General features: G+C 43.3%; 1 protein-coding gene across 1 annotated transcript in view; it reads right to left on the bottom strand.

Annotated features, from left to right (window-relative positions):
* Positions 1-2,405: 2,405 nt before the first annotated feature.
* LOC105001397 (zinc finger protein 846-like) overlaps positions 2,406-14,222 on the bottom strand; it is a 31,833-nt gene continuing 20,016 nt past the window's right edge. Inside the window, 3 exon segments of the mRNA XM_010857649.1 lie at positions 2,406-2,781; positions 5,135-5,228; positions 5,230-5,300. Of these exon segments, the coding sequence (XP_010855951.1) occupies positions 2,714-2,781; positions 5,135-5,228; positions 5,230-5,300 (233 nt within the window). The 3' untranslated portion in view covers positions 2,406-2,713.

Genomic DNA, 14,222 nt, shown 5'->3' on the forward strand with positions numbered 1-14,222 from the left:
CAGGAGCCCAACAATATATTCTATTTCCACCTTAGAGATAGTGTAGCTGCAATTAACCTCAAGAACACAGTAATAGAACTTAATATGATTAAGGAGTTGGAAGTTTTAATATTTGATTTTAAAAGTTGAATGTATAGGTATAATTGAAAAGTTACACACACTTATTAATAAGTAATTTTTGATGCACTGATGCATGTTCAAAATCCCCAAACCAATTTTCCTCCTGCTTTTTAAAATTTATCCTACTCAGCATATAAAATTAATGATACAATGACATATTGTATATTTTGTTATGACTACTTTCAAATATATACCAAAAAAAGAGACTATTATGAAGCTAGATGAACCAATCATCCATCATTTTGTGGCCATTCTTTGCTTTTTGAAGTGGGCTTATTTGCTCCGTGGCATGTGGGATCCTTCTGGATCAAGACTAGAACCTGTGTCTCCTGCATTGACAGCAGGATTCTTCACCACTGAGCCTCCAGGGAGGCCTTCATGGCCATTCTTATTTCATCTATCCCATCTACACCAGCGGTCTAGTTTGCCAGTTTCTTACCTATTCACAAACTTGCTTTTTAGGGGTTTCAGAGACCCAAGGTCAACAGAAGTCTGAAAATATTAAATGGAAAATTTCAGAAATGAAACAATTCACGAGTTTTAAATTGCAAGCCTTTCTGCATAAGCAATCTTTCACCACCCTCTTCATCTCTCCCACATGAATATACATTTGTCTAGTAACCCACACAGGCATTCTATCATCTCACAGCGTCACAGAAGAGGTGCGTACAGTAGTATATATTTTGAGAGACCACATTCACTTAACAAATACATAATTATTTGGCTGTGCTGGGTCTTAGTTGCGGCACTTGAGATCTAGTTTCCTGACCAGGGATCAAACCCAGCACCCCTGCATTGGGATCTAGGGGTTCCAGGGAAGTCCCTCACTAAGTTTTATTACAGTTATTGTTAAAATTAATCTTTATCACAGGTACATACGTATAAGGGAAAACACAGTACATGTAGGGCTTGGTTTCAGGCATCCACTTGGAGGTCCTGGGATGTTACCTGCTGCAGATAAGGGGGGCCCAGTAGTAGTTCCACATACAGCGTCATTTAATGCATAATCTCTACAGAACTGACTTTTTTATTTATAAATAAACTATTTTATTTTTTTTTAATTTTATTTTATTTTTAAACTTTACAATATTGTATTAGTTTTGCCAAATATCAAAATGAATCTGCCACAGGTATACCTGTGTTCCCCATCCTGAACCCTCCTCCCTCCTCCCTCCCCATACCCTCCCTCTGGGTCGTCCCAGTGCACCAGCCCCAAGCATCCAGTATCGTGCATCGAACCTGGACTGGCGACTCGTTTCATACATGATATTATACAGGTTTCAATGCCATTCTCCCAAATCTCCCCACCCTCTCCCTCTCCCACAGAGTCCATAAGACTGATCTATACATCAGTGTCTCTTTTGCTGTCTCGTACAGGGTTATTGTTCCCGTCTTTCTAAATTCCATATATATATATGTTAGTATACTGTACTGGTGTTTTTCTTTCTGGCTTACTTCACTCTGTATAATAGGTTCCAGTTTCATCCACCTCATTAGAACTGATTCAAATGTATTCTTTTTAATGGCTGAGTAATACTCCATTGTGTATATGTACCACAGCTTTCTTATCCATTCATCTGCTGATGGGCATCTAGGTTGCTTCCATGTCCTGGCTATTACAAACAGTGCTGCGATGAACATTGGGGTACACGTGTCTCTTTCCCTTCTGGTTTCCTCAGTGTGTATGCCCAGCAGTGGGATTGCTGGATCATAAGGCAGTTCTATTTCCAGTTTTTTAAGGAATCTCTACACTGTTCTCCATAGTGGCTGTACTAGTTTGCATTCCCACCAACAGTGTAAGAGAGTTCCCTTTTCTCCACACCCTCTCCAGCATTTATTGCTTGTAGACTTATGGATCGCAGAGAACTGACTTTTTAAAAAGGTATTTTTATAACTCAATAATCATAAAAATATAAGTATTTTATCAATGCTGAATTGTCTCAAAAATGTTTCTTAACTCAGATTAGTTGCAATCAGAATCCAAAATATATTTCAAAAGCGTTCATTAGCTGTCTCTCACAGATCTCTTAACACATGGGGTTACCTTGTAAAATTCTCATTTCTTACAGTTTGTTGTCATTAGTTCATCTGATTTTGGCGTATTCTAGATGTGTCTCTGATACTGTTGAACTGACCACCCTTCCCCCATATATCCTGTACACTAGATGCTGATGAGATGGGTGATGAGGTTTGATCCCTGTGGAGAGGTGCATGATGATGACTGTTAGGGAAATGAAAACAAAATTTCTCCCAATCAAGAAATCTTTTCCACAAGGTAATAAAGAGACAAAATAAATTTTATTGTTAAAATAAGTATTAAAGGATTACAGTGCATCACAGGCAATCCACTAGGAAATTGTAAAGACAGGAAAAAAATCTAACTCCCCTAATCCTCAAGAAAGAGGAGCTGACAATACCGTTTGTCACACAGCGTCCTAATTTTACCTGGTAATGGGGTGACTGTGTAGTTTACTGGTTTTATCTAGAGGAAACACAGACTTCTCATCTCTGTAACTGAAGGTAGTTTTTAAAGTTGGAGCACAGCATCCACTAAGATGAGACTCCTATCTTCCTACCTGAACTGACTGGTGAGCTATTTCCCTGTCTGCAGTGGGAGGAGACAGGTCCCAGGTTCTTGAGAAAGACATCTGAGTCCTAAAACTGGGAAAAAAAAAAAAAAAAAAGACCAGCTGAAAAAAGGCCTTCTTAGAAGTCTTCAAAGACATGCATTTTAAAAAGATGAGACGGTTCCTACAAATTTTCTAAGGTAAATGTTCTGAGAGGAAGGAAATCTCATTCCCCATTTTCAACAAGAAGTAAATCTCTTGTTTTTTATTTATTTATTTTTGGCTGGGCTGGGTCTTCGTTGCTGCGAGGACTTTTCTCAAGTTGCACCAAACCGGGGCTATTCTTCACTGCAGTGTTCTTCTCTTATTGCGAAGCCTGGGCTCTAGGGCATGTGGGCTTCAGTAGCTGTGGTGTGTGGGTTCAGCAGTTGCGGCACATGGGCTTAACTGCTCCTCAGCATGTGGGATTTCTTGGAGTAGGGGTAAAACCAGGGTCTCCTGCATTGGCAGGGAGATTCTTTACCACTGATCCACCAGGGAAGTTCAATCTCTTGTCTTTTTAAGTGTGTATCTGTGGAATAAAATAATTTGTATGTGACCATCTGGAAACACGAACAGTGTGATTGTGTTTTGGTACCACACCATGACACAGCTTGGATACAAACATTTCACGTCCTAGATATGACCTGCCTCCATGTATCTAGGGACAGTGTGACAGTGTGGGGCACTGTCATCCTATTGTATGTGAAAGGTGCAAGATGTACAAGATGGGCCAGACCTCATCTAGTCCATTCAGGGACGGTGGTCAACTTTAGTTCCCTACGAGGGAATAGGAATGTTCTTAAGGAATGTTCATTGTCAGTCACTGGTTTGCTTTTTACCTAGAAGGTGGTGAGAACTAAATTCACCAGTTGGAGGGGGTGAGAGAAGTGCCATGGGGACAGGGACTGGTGAAGGTTACAGGGGACATTCTTAGTCCTGAGCCTCTCTTCCAGGGTCCAGAACAGTGACAGTGATCACTGGGTGACAGCTGAGTAGTGGGGCACTGATTGGGGGAGACACCCCGAGGCGACGTGAGGAGGAAGACCAACAGCCTTGGGATGACTCACATAGCGGGGCACTGATTGCAGGAGACACCCCGAGGCGACGTGAGGAGGAAGACCAACAGCCTTGGGATGACTCACATGAGGCAGCAAGGGCCAGTCATGTGTTTGGGGTGACACCTGGGGAAGATGCTCAGACCATGTGGGAGGAAAGACCACATAAAGACAGAGGAGGAGGACAGCCATTTGCAAGCCTCCCAAAAAACCAGGGTTAACCCCTTGATCTCACACTTTGACCCTCCAGAAGTGTGAGGAAGTAATCTGGTGCTTAAAACTCCCAGACCGTGGGGCCTTGTTTAGGCAACCTGAGCACATCACCACAGCGACCAGCAGCAGCTGGAGAGAATCTACAGGGCCCCAGGGGAGGCTGAGAGGGACCCTGAGAGGGGCCCAAGGGAACAAAGAGGAGAGGTTTCTTGGGATGGAACCAGGTCAGAGGGGATGGGGGATACAGTGGGTGAGCCTGGGATTGACGTCTGCACCCCACCTCCGCCAGGCTCACAGCAAGAGATGCCCCTCTAGTCTCACTCATGACGTTTTCCCAGTGCAAAAGGGGGCTAATGACGGGGCTGCCTTGGGGGCTCTTAGAGGACAGATAGGGCCGGGCCTGGAAGGAGGCCCCCAAGGGGGCAGCTGTGAGTCGAGAGCCTGCAGAGAGGTGGTGGGGCCCACAGGGAGGCTACAGGGACAGCAGAGAGTTCCAGGAGCCAAGGGGCTCTGGCCAGTCAGGGAGCTCTTCCCAAAGTAGCTGGGATCCCTACTGTGGGTCCCACTTGGAGGCTGCACCTGCGTTTTCAGCAGACAGATAGCTACCCAGCTGAGACTCTTCTGCCTAGGGGTTCAGGTCTCTGCTCTGCCTCGTCCCAGCAGCAAGGCTGCCTGCTGGTTCTGGAGCCTCACTTTCCCTGTCTGTGGAATGGGGCCACTATAAAATAACAACAGACTCACAAATATATAGAATAGACCTGAGATTGCCAGGGCGGAGTAGGGGGAGGAGAGGGAAGGGCTGGGAATATGTGCTTAGCAGAGGCCATCTATTGTATATAGGATATATAAACGAGGTACTACTGTATAGCACAGGGAACTATATTGAATATCCTCAGACAAACCACAATGGAAAGGAAAGTGAAAAAGAATGTATTACTGAGTCACTTTGCTGTACAAAAGAAATAAACACGGCATTGTAATCAGCTATACTTCAGTAAAATATTTTAAAAATAGTGGAGGCCACTCAAACAAAACCAGAAACAAAATCCTAGAGGACAGAAGTCAGCAACAAAGGACACCCTTTGCTGAAACTAGAACTTCTACCAAGGCAGGTGGCTTAAGTACAGGAAGACTCACCACCATGATCTGGGATCACCAAGGAGATGAAAAGCTCAACGGGGTCTTCTAGGCACCTGACTTGAATCCAAGGCAGTGTTAGAGTCGGTATAGGGCTTATGCAGGTCTGCATCCTGTATCCTGCTTCTGACACCACGTAATGCCAACCAAAAAACAACACAGGAGGCTGCAAGTAAGAAAAGAGTTTCTTTGGAGTTTTAAGAACTGCAATTCAGGAGACACAGAATCAGGTAATTCCAAAAGAGTGTTCCGGGAAAAGAGACTCGGGGGCTTACAAAGACAGAAAGCCATGAGTTTCTTCAAGTTGCCTTGTGAGAACTGTGACTGAGTCTGATGCAATTTAGGAAATATTTGTCCTTAAGCAATTAGGAGTTTTTTAGGGTTGGGATCCAAAAGGTAGATAGGCAATCATGAGTTACTTTAGGGTAAAGGTTTGATAAGCATCCTGAGTTCCTGGCAGATGTTCTAGGTGGCTTCATTAGGACAACAAGTCGTCAAAAGATCAGATTCCATCCAGGCTGAGAGGTGCGTAAATCACACTTCCGTAATAGTCTCTGCACCATTTTAGAAAGCCCTGCTCAATATAGACTCCGTTTTGATTTTCCTTTCACAATAGTAACCCCAATGGCTGAATAAATTTAGGAAGAACCATGTGTGACAAGTGGTGCTGTCAAATTCTTGACTTTTTTTTTTTTTTGGTTTGTTTTCTGAGCCTATTTCTTACCTTTCAAGTAGACCTACTTCAATGGTTTTAGGATAAGGAATCAGAGCTCCTCTGTCCATGGAATTTTCCAGGCAAGAATACTGGAGTAGGTTGCCATTTCCTCCTCCAGGGGATCAAACCCATGTCTCTTGTGTCTCCTGAACTGGCAGGGGGATTCTTTACCACTGTGCCACCTAGGAAGCCCAGAAAACATCACTACAGAGGAAACATAATATACTGGTGTGCTGTCAACTCTCAAACTCCATGTTCAATGATATCACATTAGAAGTTTTAAATTGACAGCAGTGGGAATATTCATATTGGGGAAACTGCAAACAATGTAATTCTTGGCTTGATTATGGGGAATATGTTAGCAATACAGATTAAACTTAAAATATGCTGTATGGGGCCACTGCACTATATACAGCAGAAAAAAAATTAGAAAATAGGATTTCAGAATTCAAAAATAATTATTTCTTATGGCCAGGAATTACATCCCTAAAGAATGAAGTTTCAAATTAAGTCTTTGTTGTTTCACTATCTTGCTAATAAAAAAAGAAACAGTCAAAATTATTTCTATAAAAATGGACGAAAATTACCAAGAGGACATACACTAGTGGGAAATTGAAAAAATGAAAAAATGCTCCACATCATAAACATCTGAGGAATGCAATGAAAACAGCAGTGAGACAACATTACACATTTATTGTAAAAGTCAAAAGTTTAAAAAGACTAAACAGATTGGCAAGGATATGGAAGAACTGGAAGTTCCAAACTCTTCTGTAAGAATACAAAACGAAACAATCATATTAGATTACAGTATGTGCTGATGTGCTCAGTTGTTGCTGACTCTTTGTGACTCCATGGACTGAAGCCCACCAGGTTCCTCTGACCGTGGAATTCTCCAGGCAAGAATATTGGGGTGGGCTGCCTTTTCCTTCTCCAGGGGATCTTCCTGACCCAGGAATTGAACCCAAGGCTCCTGCATTGCAGGCAGATTCTTTACCACTGTGCCACCTGGGGAGCCATGGAGAGATTAAATCACCCTCTATTTGGCTGTCCACCAACTCCAGTCACAGTACAGTCCACAGATGGAGAGAGGGCCAGCTGGCCAAGTCAGAGCAGAGCAGGCAGCTCCAGTGTCTACAAGGAATTCAGTTTTACCTGCTACATCAAGGGTGACCCAAGGCTCTGCCGGGGTAATGAAAATGGATCAAGAGGGATCTATATCCAGGCAGGCACTCAGAACTCATCAGTCAGTGTGTGGGCTGATCCAACTTACTCATCCAACTTATTCACAAAGAACTGGGGTTGGTCGGGGTTACCCCTTGGGTGTCCCCCAGGAGGGCTCTCAAGACATCCCCCCTTCCAGTGTCCCCCTTTCTGACAGAAGCACATTGGTTAAGGCCCAAGTGGCGTCTTGGGGGTCTGCCCAGCTTTCTCAGTCCTTCAAGGTCCCCTCGAGGTTGTGGATGAATCAAAACAGCCAAGAGCTGCATTTTCTTTATTAGTCTCTTATCCTTATTGGCCTCCTCCATCAAGTCTCGATAGTTACAGACCTTGAAGGCCTCCTCTACCAAGGTTGATGATAGGGTTTGGGGCCCAGCTTAAGCTTTTGTAATTTTCTACAGATATCAGGAGTAGCCTGCATGATAAAATGCATGGCAAATAGTGTTCTCCCCTCTGTGGACTCAGGGTCTGTACAGATATAATTCCTTAATGCCTCTCATCACCTAGCTCAGGAAGACTGCTGGGTTTTCATCTTTTTCTTGTGTAACCTCTCCTATCTTAACATAGTATAATGTTCTTTAAAAAGTCATACATTCACTAAGCCTGTAACTCAGGCATTGTAGCCTGAAGTACAGGAAAATACAGGAAAAGTGAAACATAACCATGTGAAGAACTTTTACTGTATTCAAATGTCTGCAGCAGTTTTACTTGCAACAGTCAAAAACTGGGAACTCAAATATGGATAAACAGATGAATGGACAAAGAGTATATCCACAGAATATATTTCTCATCAATATAAAAAACCAAACTACTCACTGATAAATATTTCACATAAGGGTACCTGAGAGGAAAAGCATAAACACTTCATGATTCTAATCATACAAAATTTTAGACAATTAAAACTTATCTAAAGAAAAACAAATCAATGGTTGACTAGAGGTCAGAGTAACATCAAAAAAGGAAACAAGGTAAAAATGAAAGTAGATTTTTTTTTATGGATGTGATGATGGTTTCACGGATTTATATAAATGTCAAAACTTATCAAAGTGTGCATTTTAACTACGTGCATTTTACTGCAAGTATTTTTAGGTTATTAAAACTTAAAAATATATTCAAAATACAAATCTGGATTTCTTACTGTTTAAATAAAATCCCCGATATTGACTTCACCACTTCCTGCCTCATGCTTTGGGAGGGGCAGTTGGCCTCAGTGGTCAAAACTATAAGCAACGAAGACTGTTCCCAACGTGACTCAACAGGAATATTGTCACAATGTCTGTTACTCACTGAAAGATATCCCTTCTCTCTATCCTCAATTTTCTATCTGGACAGAAATGGCCTTGAGGAGGATAGCTCAGAAAGATTACAGAAACCACAAAACTTTCAGATTATTTTCTCCTGTAATGCTCTCTGCTAATACAAGATGCACAATTTAGGAGGCCTGAGAATTCTGTACATATTCATCCTTCACAGCCACAATGACTGGGATACTGTGGAGGCTCTTTTAAATGGGCACATCCAGCCAGTCTGTAATAGTGTCCTACTCCCACTATTAACTTAGTGCTTTCTGTAACAATTACCATTCCCACTATAACCTTACAGCCAGTGATACCACCTACAGAATTCTGCATGTGACAGCACACGGCTCCACTGCAGGGCCTGAGAGTGTGTTCCTCACCAGTGCGCACACACAAGGCAATATCTCCCGTGAACAAGACAACTTCATGCTATTTTCAGAAGCACTGAAGGTTGCCACAATGACTACTCCTTCCTTAGATGGACCTCTGAACCCAGAAAATACACATTCAGGCCACCGATTAGAACCAGAGAGCTCTGCACTTTCCTTGGAAGCCTTGGGCAACAGGCAGAGTCCTCTGGGCCCAAATGGGTCATGTCAGTGACTTAACTCATCAAAGCAACAAGAAGGACATGAGTGCTGCTCAGGGTTCTCACAATCCCTCCCATGAATGGGAGAAATCAAGGTTCCTTCCCTGAACACCCTGGGGTGGCTGAATGCTGTACACTGTGAATACCTGCCAGGTGGGAGAAATGAAATGGCTTTGGCTACAGAAACTGTCAGCAACAGAAGTCTGGCAAGAGGCCAGGTTAAAAAGTACAATATAGCTCCCACACACCTGGGATATTTGCAGATGTTTGGATGTATGATGTTCAATTCAGATGGTACCACCAGGAAAGATCTCGAGTGTAGATCCACTGAAAAAGGAAACTCTACAATCCTACACATGTAAGGTATTTTTTCCTTCTGAAATCTGTGGTTCCAAAGAGTCAAGACTTTGGGTTAATGGCCTTATCACTTTCGTTGCATTCATAAGGCCTTAATCCAGTGTTTTAAGAGACTGGAGTTGTAGGTAAAGAACTCAGCAGGAAAAAAAAAAAAAAAAAGAACTCAGCAGATTCCCCAAATTGTAAGGCCTTTTCCCAGTGTGAATTCTCCGATGTGTGATGAGGTTAGAGCTTTGGCTAAACGATTTCTCACATTCACTGCATTTATAAGGCCTTTCTCCAGTATGCACTCTCCGATGAGTAGTGAGGTTGGACATGTATCTAAAGGATTTCTCACACTGATTGCACTTGTAAGGCCTTTCTCCAGTGTGAACTCTCTGATGTTGAAGGAGGACAACATTTCGGTTAAATGATTTCCCACATTCACTGCACTCATAAGGTCTTTTTTCCAGTGTGAACTCTCCAATGCTGATGGAGTGAAGAGCTTTTCTTAAAGGATTTCCCACATTAACTGCAGTCATAAGCCATTTCTCCTGTGTGAAATCTCTGGTGTGTAATGAGGTTGGAGATATCTAAAGGATTTCCCACATTCACCACATTCATAAGGCCTTTCTCCACTATGAACTCTCCGATGCTGAAGGAGTGCAAAGCTTTGCCGAAAAGATTTCCTACATTCGCTGCACTCATAAGGACTTTCTCCAGTGTGAACCCTCTGATGTTGAAGGAGCACAGAGTTTTGGGAAAATGATTTCCCACATTCACCACATTCATAAGGTCTTTTCCCAGTATGAACACTCTGATGGTGAATGAGACTGTAGCTTTTGCTAAAAGATTTCCCACATTCTTTACACTCTTAAGACCTTTTTCCAGTGTGAACTCTCTGGTGCTGAATGAGATGTGATCTTTGGATAAAGGCTTTCCCACATTCACTGCACTCATAAGGCCTTTCTCCAGTGTGAACTCTCCGATGCTGAATGAGGTTTGAGCTTTGGCTAAAAGATTTGCCACATTTGTTGCACTCATAAGGCCTTACTCCAGTGTGAACACTCTGATGTCTAATGAAATGGGAGTTTTGCTAAATGATTTTCCACATTCAGTGCACACGTAACATCTTTCTCTAGTGAGGACTCTCTGGTGCTGAACAACTGCATGTTTGCCACTCAAAGTTTTTGTGTAGTCTCCCCAATTATAATGATTTTTTCCCCTTAGAAAGGGAGCCTCACACTCGGTTTCACTATGTGACTTTTGCCAGGTGTGTGTGGCCTCTTGGTGAAGAAATCCTGAGTTGCCCAGGAAGTCCTTCCCAATATTCCCAAGGGTAAAAGGCTTCATTGATACATAGAATTTGCAGCTGCTCACAACCAAGGCTCTCCTCACATCACTTCTCAATGGTTTCTCTCCAATATGCGGCTTTTGGTGCTGATGAAGGTTTACTCTAAAATAGAATGGTTTCTCACATACCCCACTCACGCGGAGTTCCTGCCCACATTGTGTTTCCTGGTACTCAGCCAAGTGAAAAATGTCACTCGAGATCAGGCCACACATCTCATAGAGGTTGGCCTTCTGGGAGAGACAGACCTGCCTTAACAATCTTGATCTGTGAGCATCCTTGATCAGAAATACTCTGTTCAGAAAATGCCTCCTTATCCTCTTCTCCCTGCCAACAACCCGAAAGCAGAGAAATGCTGGTGACATACACATTGACTTTGTGCAAAGAAAAAGGCCCATTACAAATGTGGGTATCATAAACCCTGGAATGAATCAATGGGATTGTTTGCAAGACAAGGTGGTTACGTTCAAGTTAAGGATGGGGCTGCTTAGCAGCACTGGGCTTTTAAAGATTACAGAATGGGGGAGTCCTAACAAAGTAAAGGACACAACCATGGAGAATAACACAAGAAGAGGCAGAGTCTACAGCACATTCTGCAAACAATTTTCAGTAGGACCTTGACTAGTAGTGACACATGAATACTATGTAGTAAGTTATATTCAGGCTCAGGAAATTCCAACTGTAACAGAGCAGCTGGTGTTGAAGGATTAAAGATGTACACACTTTATGACATAAAAGGTATAGGCTGATGTTGGACAGCACTGCAGAAGAAGCAGTGTGAAAAAGCACTGAGGAATGGAGTCCAGGGAGGTAAGAATTAGCCCTAAGTCGGAAATAAGAAGTGACAAGTAACAGTGTTGAGAAGGTGGCTAACCGAAGAATGGGGAAGTACAGGGAGAAATGAGGTATGGCCACCATTGTGATTGGCACCCAAAGGCTAGTCAGAGAAAAGCTTTCTGGTATGATCTGTATATAGCCCTGACATTACACCCTCCCCCAGGGGTCACTTATTAGACTATGTCCGAGTTCCATGTGCTGTAGTCGGAGTCCTTTCTATTCTGTGAACCTCTCCACTTCATCCTCTTGATGAACAACTATGAAGAACCTGGATGATTCAAAGACTATGGTAAAGACAGGACAGAAAAGTAGCCAGCACTGGCCAAAAATAACTCAGCACATGACAGAGCACAAGACATAAAATTAAATATTATAAAAAGAACTTCAGAGGAGTATCTTGCAAGAATAGCCCATGCTCCATATAAAAGGAGCAGATCAATGATGACAATTTCTGGAACAAGCAAGAATGAGGAAATGTTAGCTAGAGAAAGGAAACAGAACCTGGGGTACACTGGTACCTTGGATCTGGAAAATTCACCTGGCTATGGAGAGGGTAAACAAGGTGGAAAGACTCCTGACTCTGGATCCATCCCTGCGAGGCAAGGGGTAGCAGGTCTTGGATCTATCAAGGAGAAAAGAGGGCAGTGCTCAATGCTCAGTCCTACCAGCCACAACACCTACTGAGGGAACTGAGAAAGGAAGCAGTGCCCAGGGTCCTGACATGACAAGGGAGACTTGTCAATGGAAAAAGAGAAAGGGCCAAGACTAGCTCAGGGCACAGGGGTGGGTTTAAGGTTCTTACCCAGGGAGCTTTAAGTGCAAAGTTCTCCAGCATCTCATCATGATACAGGCGTTTCTGAGACTCGTCAAGGAGACCCCATTCCTCCCAGGAAAAGTTCACAGCCACATCTTCAAAAGTCACACTACCCTGTCATAGTTGGGACAGATGAAATCACAAACAAGCTGCTCTCAAGACGACCTACAATCCATTCCCCCATACATCTATTCTATGACCATCCTCCTCCCAATCTCCCCAGTCAGAGGAGAAACTAGGCCCTGGTGCCATTGTCTCCCTACAGGCCCACTGATTATGGGGTCCAGCCATCAGCGACAAGAGACAGGTGCACAAACAGATACTTAAACTGTGAACCTGACATGGAGGAATCCAACACTCCTGCCAGGCAATAACTCTGATATGGTCAAGGTCATGTAAATTACAATACCAGGGACCTGGGACCATCAGACACACACCCTCTCCATGTACACATCACTCTCTAGATTGCACATCCCTCTTATCTCCAGACACCACAGTCATGTGCCCTCAGCCAGCACCACCTCACCATCCCGCTCTATAAGCCTCTCCTTGGCCTCCCCTGATGTTGAACTATGTTGATCACATCCTTTTCCCTCCACTGGTGAGGAGGGGATTCCTGCCTAGAGTTATAGTGATGACCAAACATAGGACAACTAACACTGGACAGATGCTATCAGTAGCATCTTATTAATCCTATATATTCACAGCTAGAATAGGAGGACACCACACACCACACAGGGATACATGGTGTTACACTCTGGAAAAGAGTGGACAACCAAGAGCTGTGGGATGTAAGCTTTATAGTACCAAGAAGGTAAGGTGCCCGTGCTCTCCAAAGGAGGATGCAATTTTCTTTTCTAAATAATCCCAAAGGGCTGGCTGACAGGGCACTGAAACCCACTACGAAGGGATAAGCAGGAACTATACCTCATCCCCTTTATGAAAAGGGTAGCTTAGTTAAGGAGACCCTATCCACTGGAGCAGAGCAAGGTGGGGAACTGGTGCTCGGGTCATTTGAGGTCCTGCCAGTTTTAACACATGTCCAGGCAGCATATAATACTGGGACTTGATTTTAGGATTTATACCACAATTTAGCAGACAGCATCCAGAGTTATGTTTGGCAAATTCATACAGGATCCAGTAATTCCCTAGACCTCTCATGGCTCCTAGTAGCAGTGGCAGTGCCCAAATCTTCTATTAAAGGCCTCCCTGACAGGATCCATTTCTTACCTGAGACTCAACCACACACAATCGTCTGTTCATTTCCAACATCCATGGCCCCACACTATTTTGAGGCTGTACCTGCTCTCCCTTGAATGGTATAGTGGTTTTCCCTACTTTCTTCAATTTAAGTCTGAATTTGACAATAAGGAGCTCATGATCTGAGCCACAGTCAGCCCTGGTCTTGTTTTTGTTGACTCTAAAGAGCTTCTCCATCTTTGGCTGCAAAGAATATAATCAATCTGATTTTGGTGTTGACCATCTGGTGACGTTCATGTGTAGAGTCTTCTCTTGTGTTGTTGGAAGAGGGTGTTTGCTATGACCTGTGCATTTTCTTGGCAAAACTCTATTAGTCTTTGCCCTTTTTCATTCTGTATTCCAAGGCCAAATTTGTCTGTTACTCCATGTGTTTCTTGACTTCCTACTTTTGCATTCCAGTCCCCTATAATGAAAAGGACATCTTTTTTGGGTGTTAGTTCTAAAAGGTCTTGTAGGTCTTCATAGAACCGTTCAACTTCAGCTTCTTCAGCGTTACTAGTCAAGGCTATGGTTTTTCCAGTGGTCATATATGGATGTGAGAGTTGGACTGTGAAGAAAGCTGAGCGCCAAAGAATTGATGCTTTTGAACTGTGGTGTTGGAGAAGACTCTTGAGAGTCCCTTGGACTGCAAGGAGATCCAACCAGTCCATTCTGAAGGAGATCAGCCCTG

The sequence above is a fragment of the Bison bison genome, unplaced genomic scaffold (genome assembly GCF_000754665.1).
Source record: "Bison bison bison isolate TAMUID 2011002044 unplaced genomic scaffold, Bison_UMD1.0 scf7180017864383, whole genome shotgun sequence".
In the NCBI taxonomy this organism is placed as follows: domain Eukaryota; kingdom Metazoa; phylum Chordata; class Mammalia; order Artiodactyla; family Bovidae; genus Bison; species Bison bison.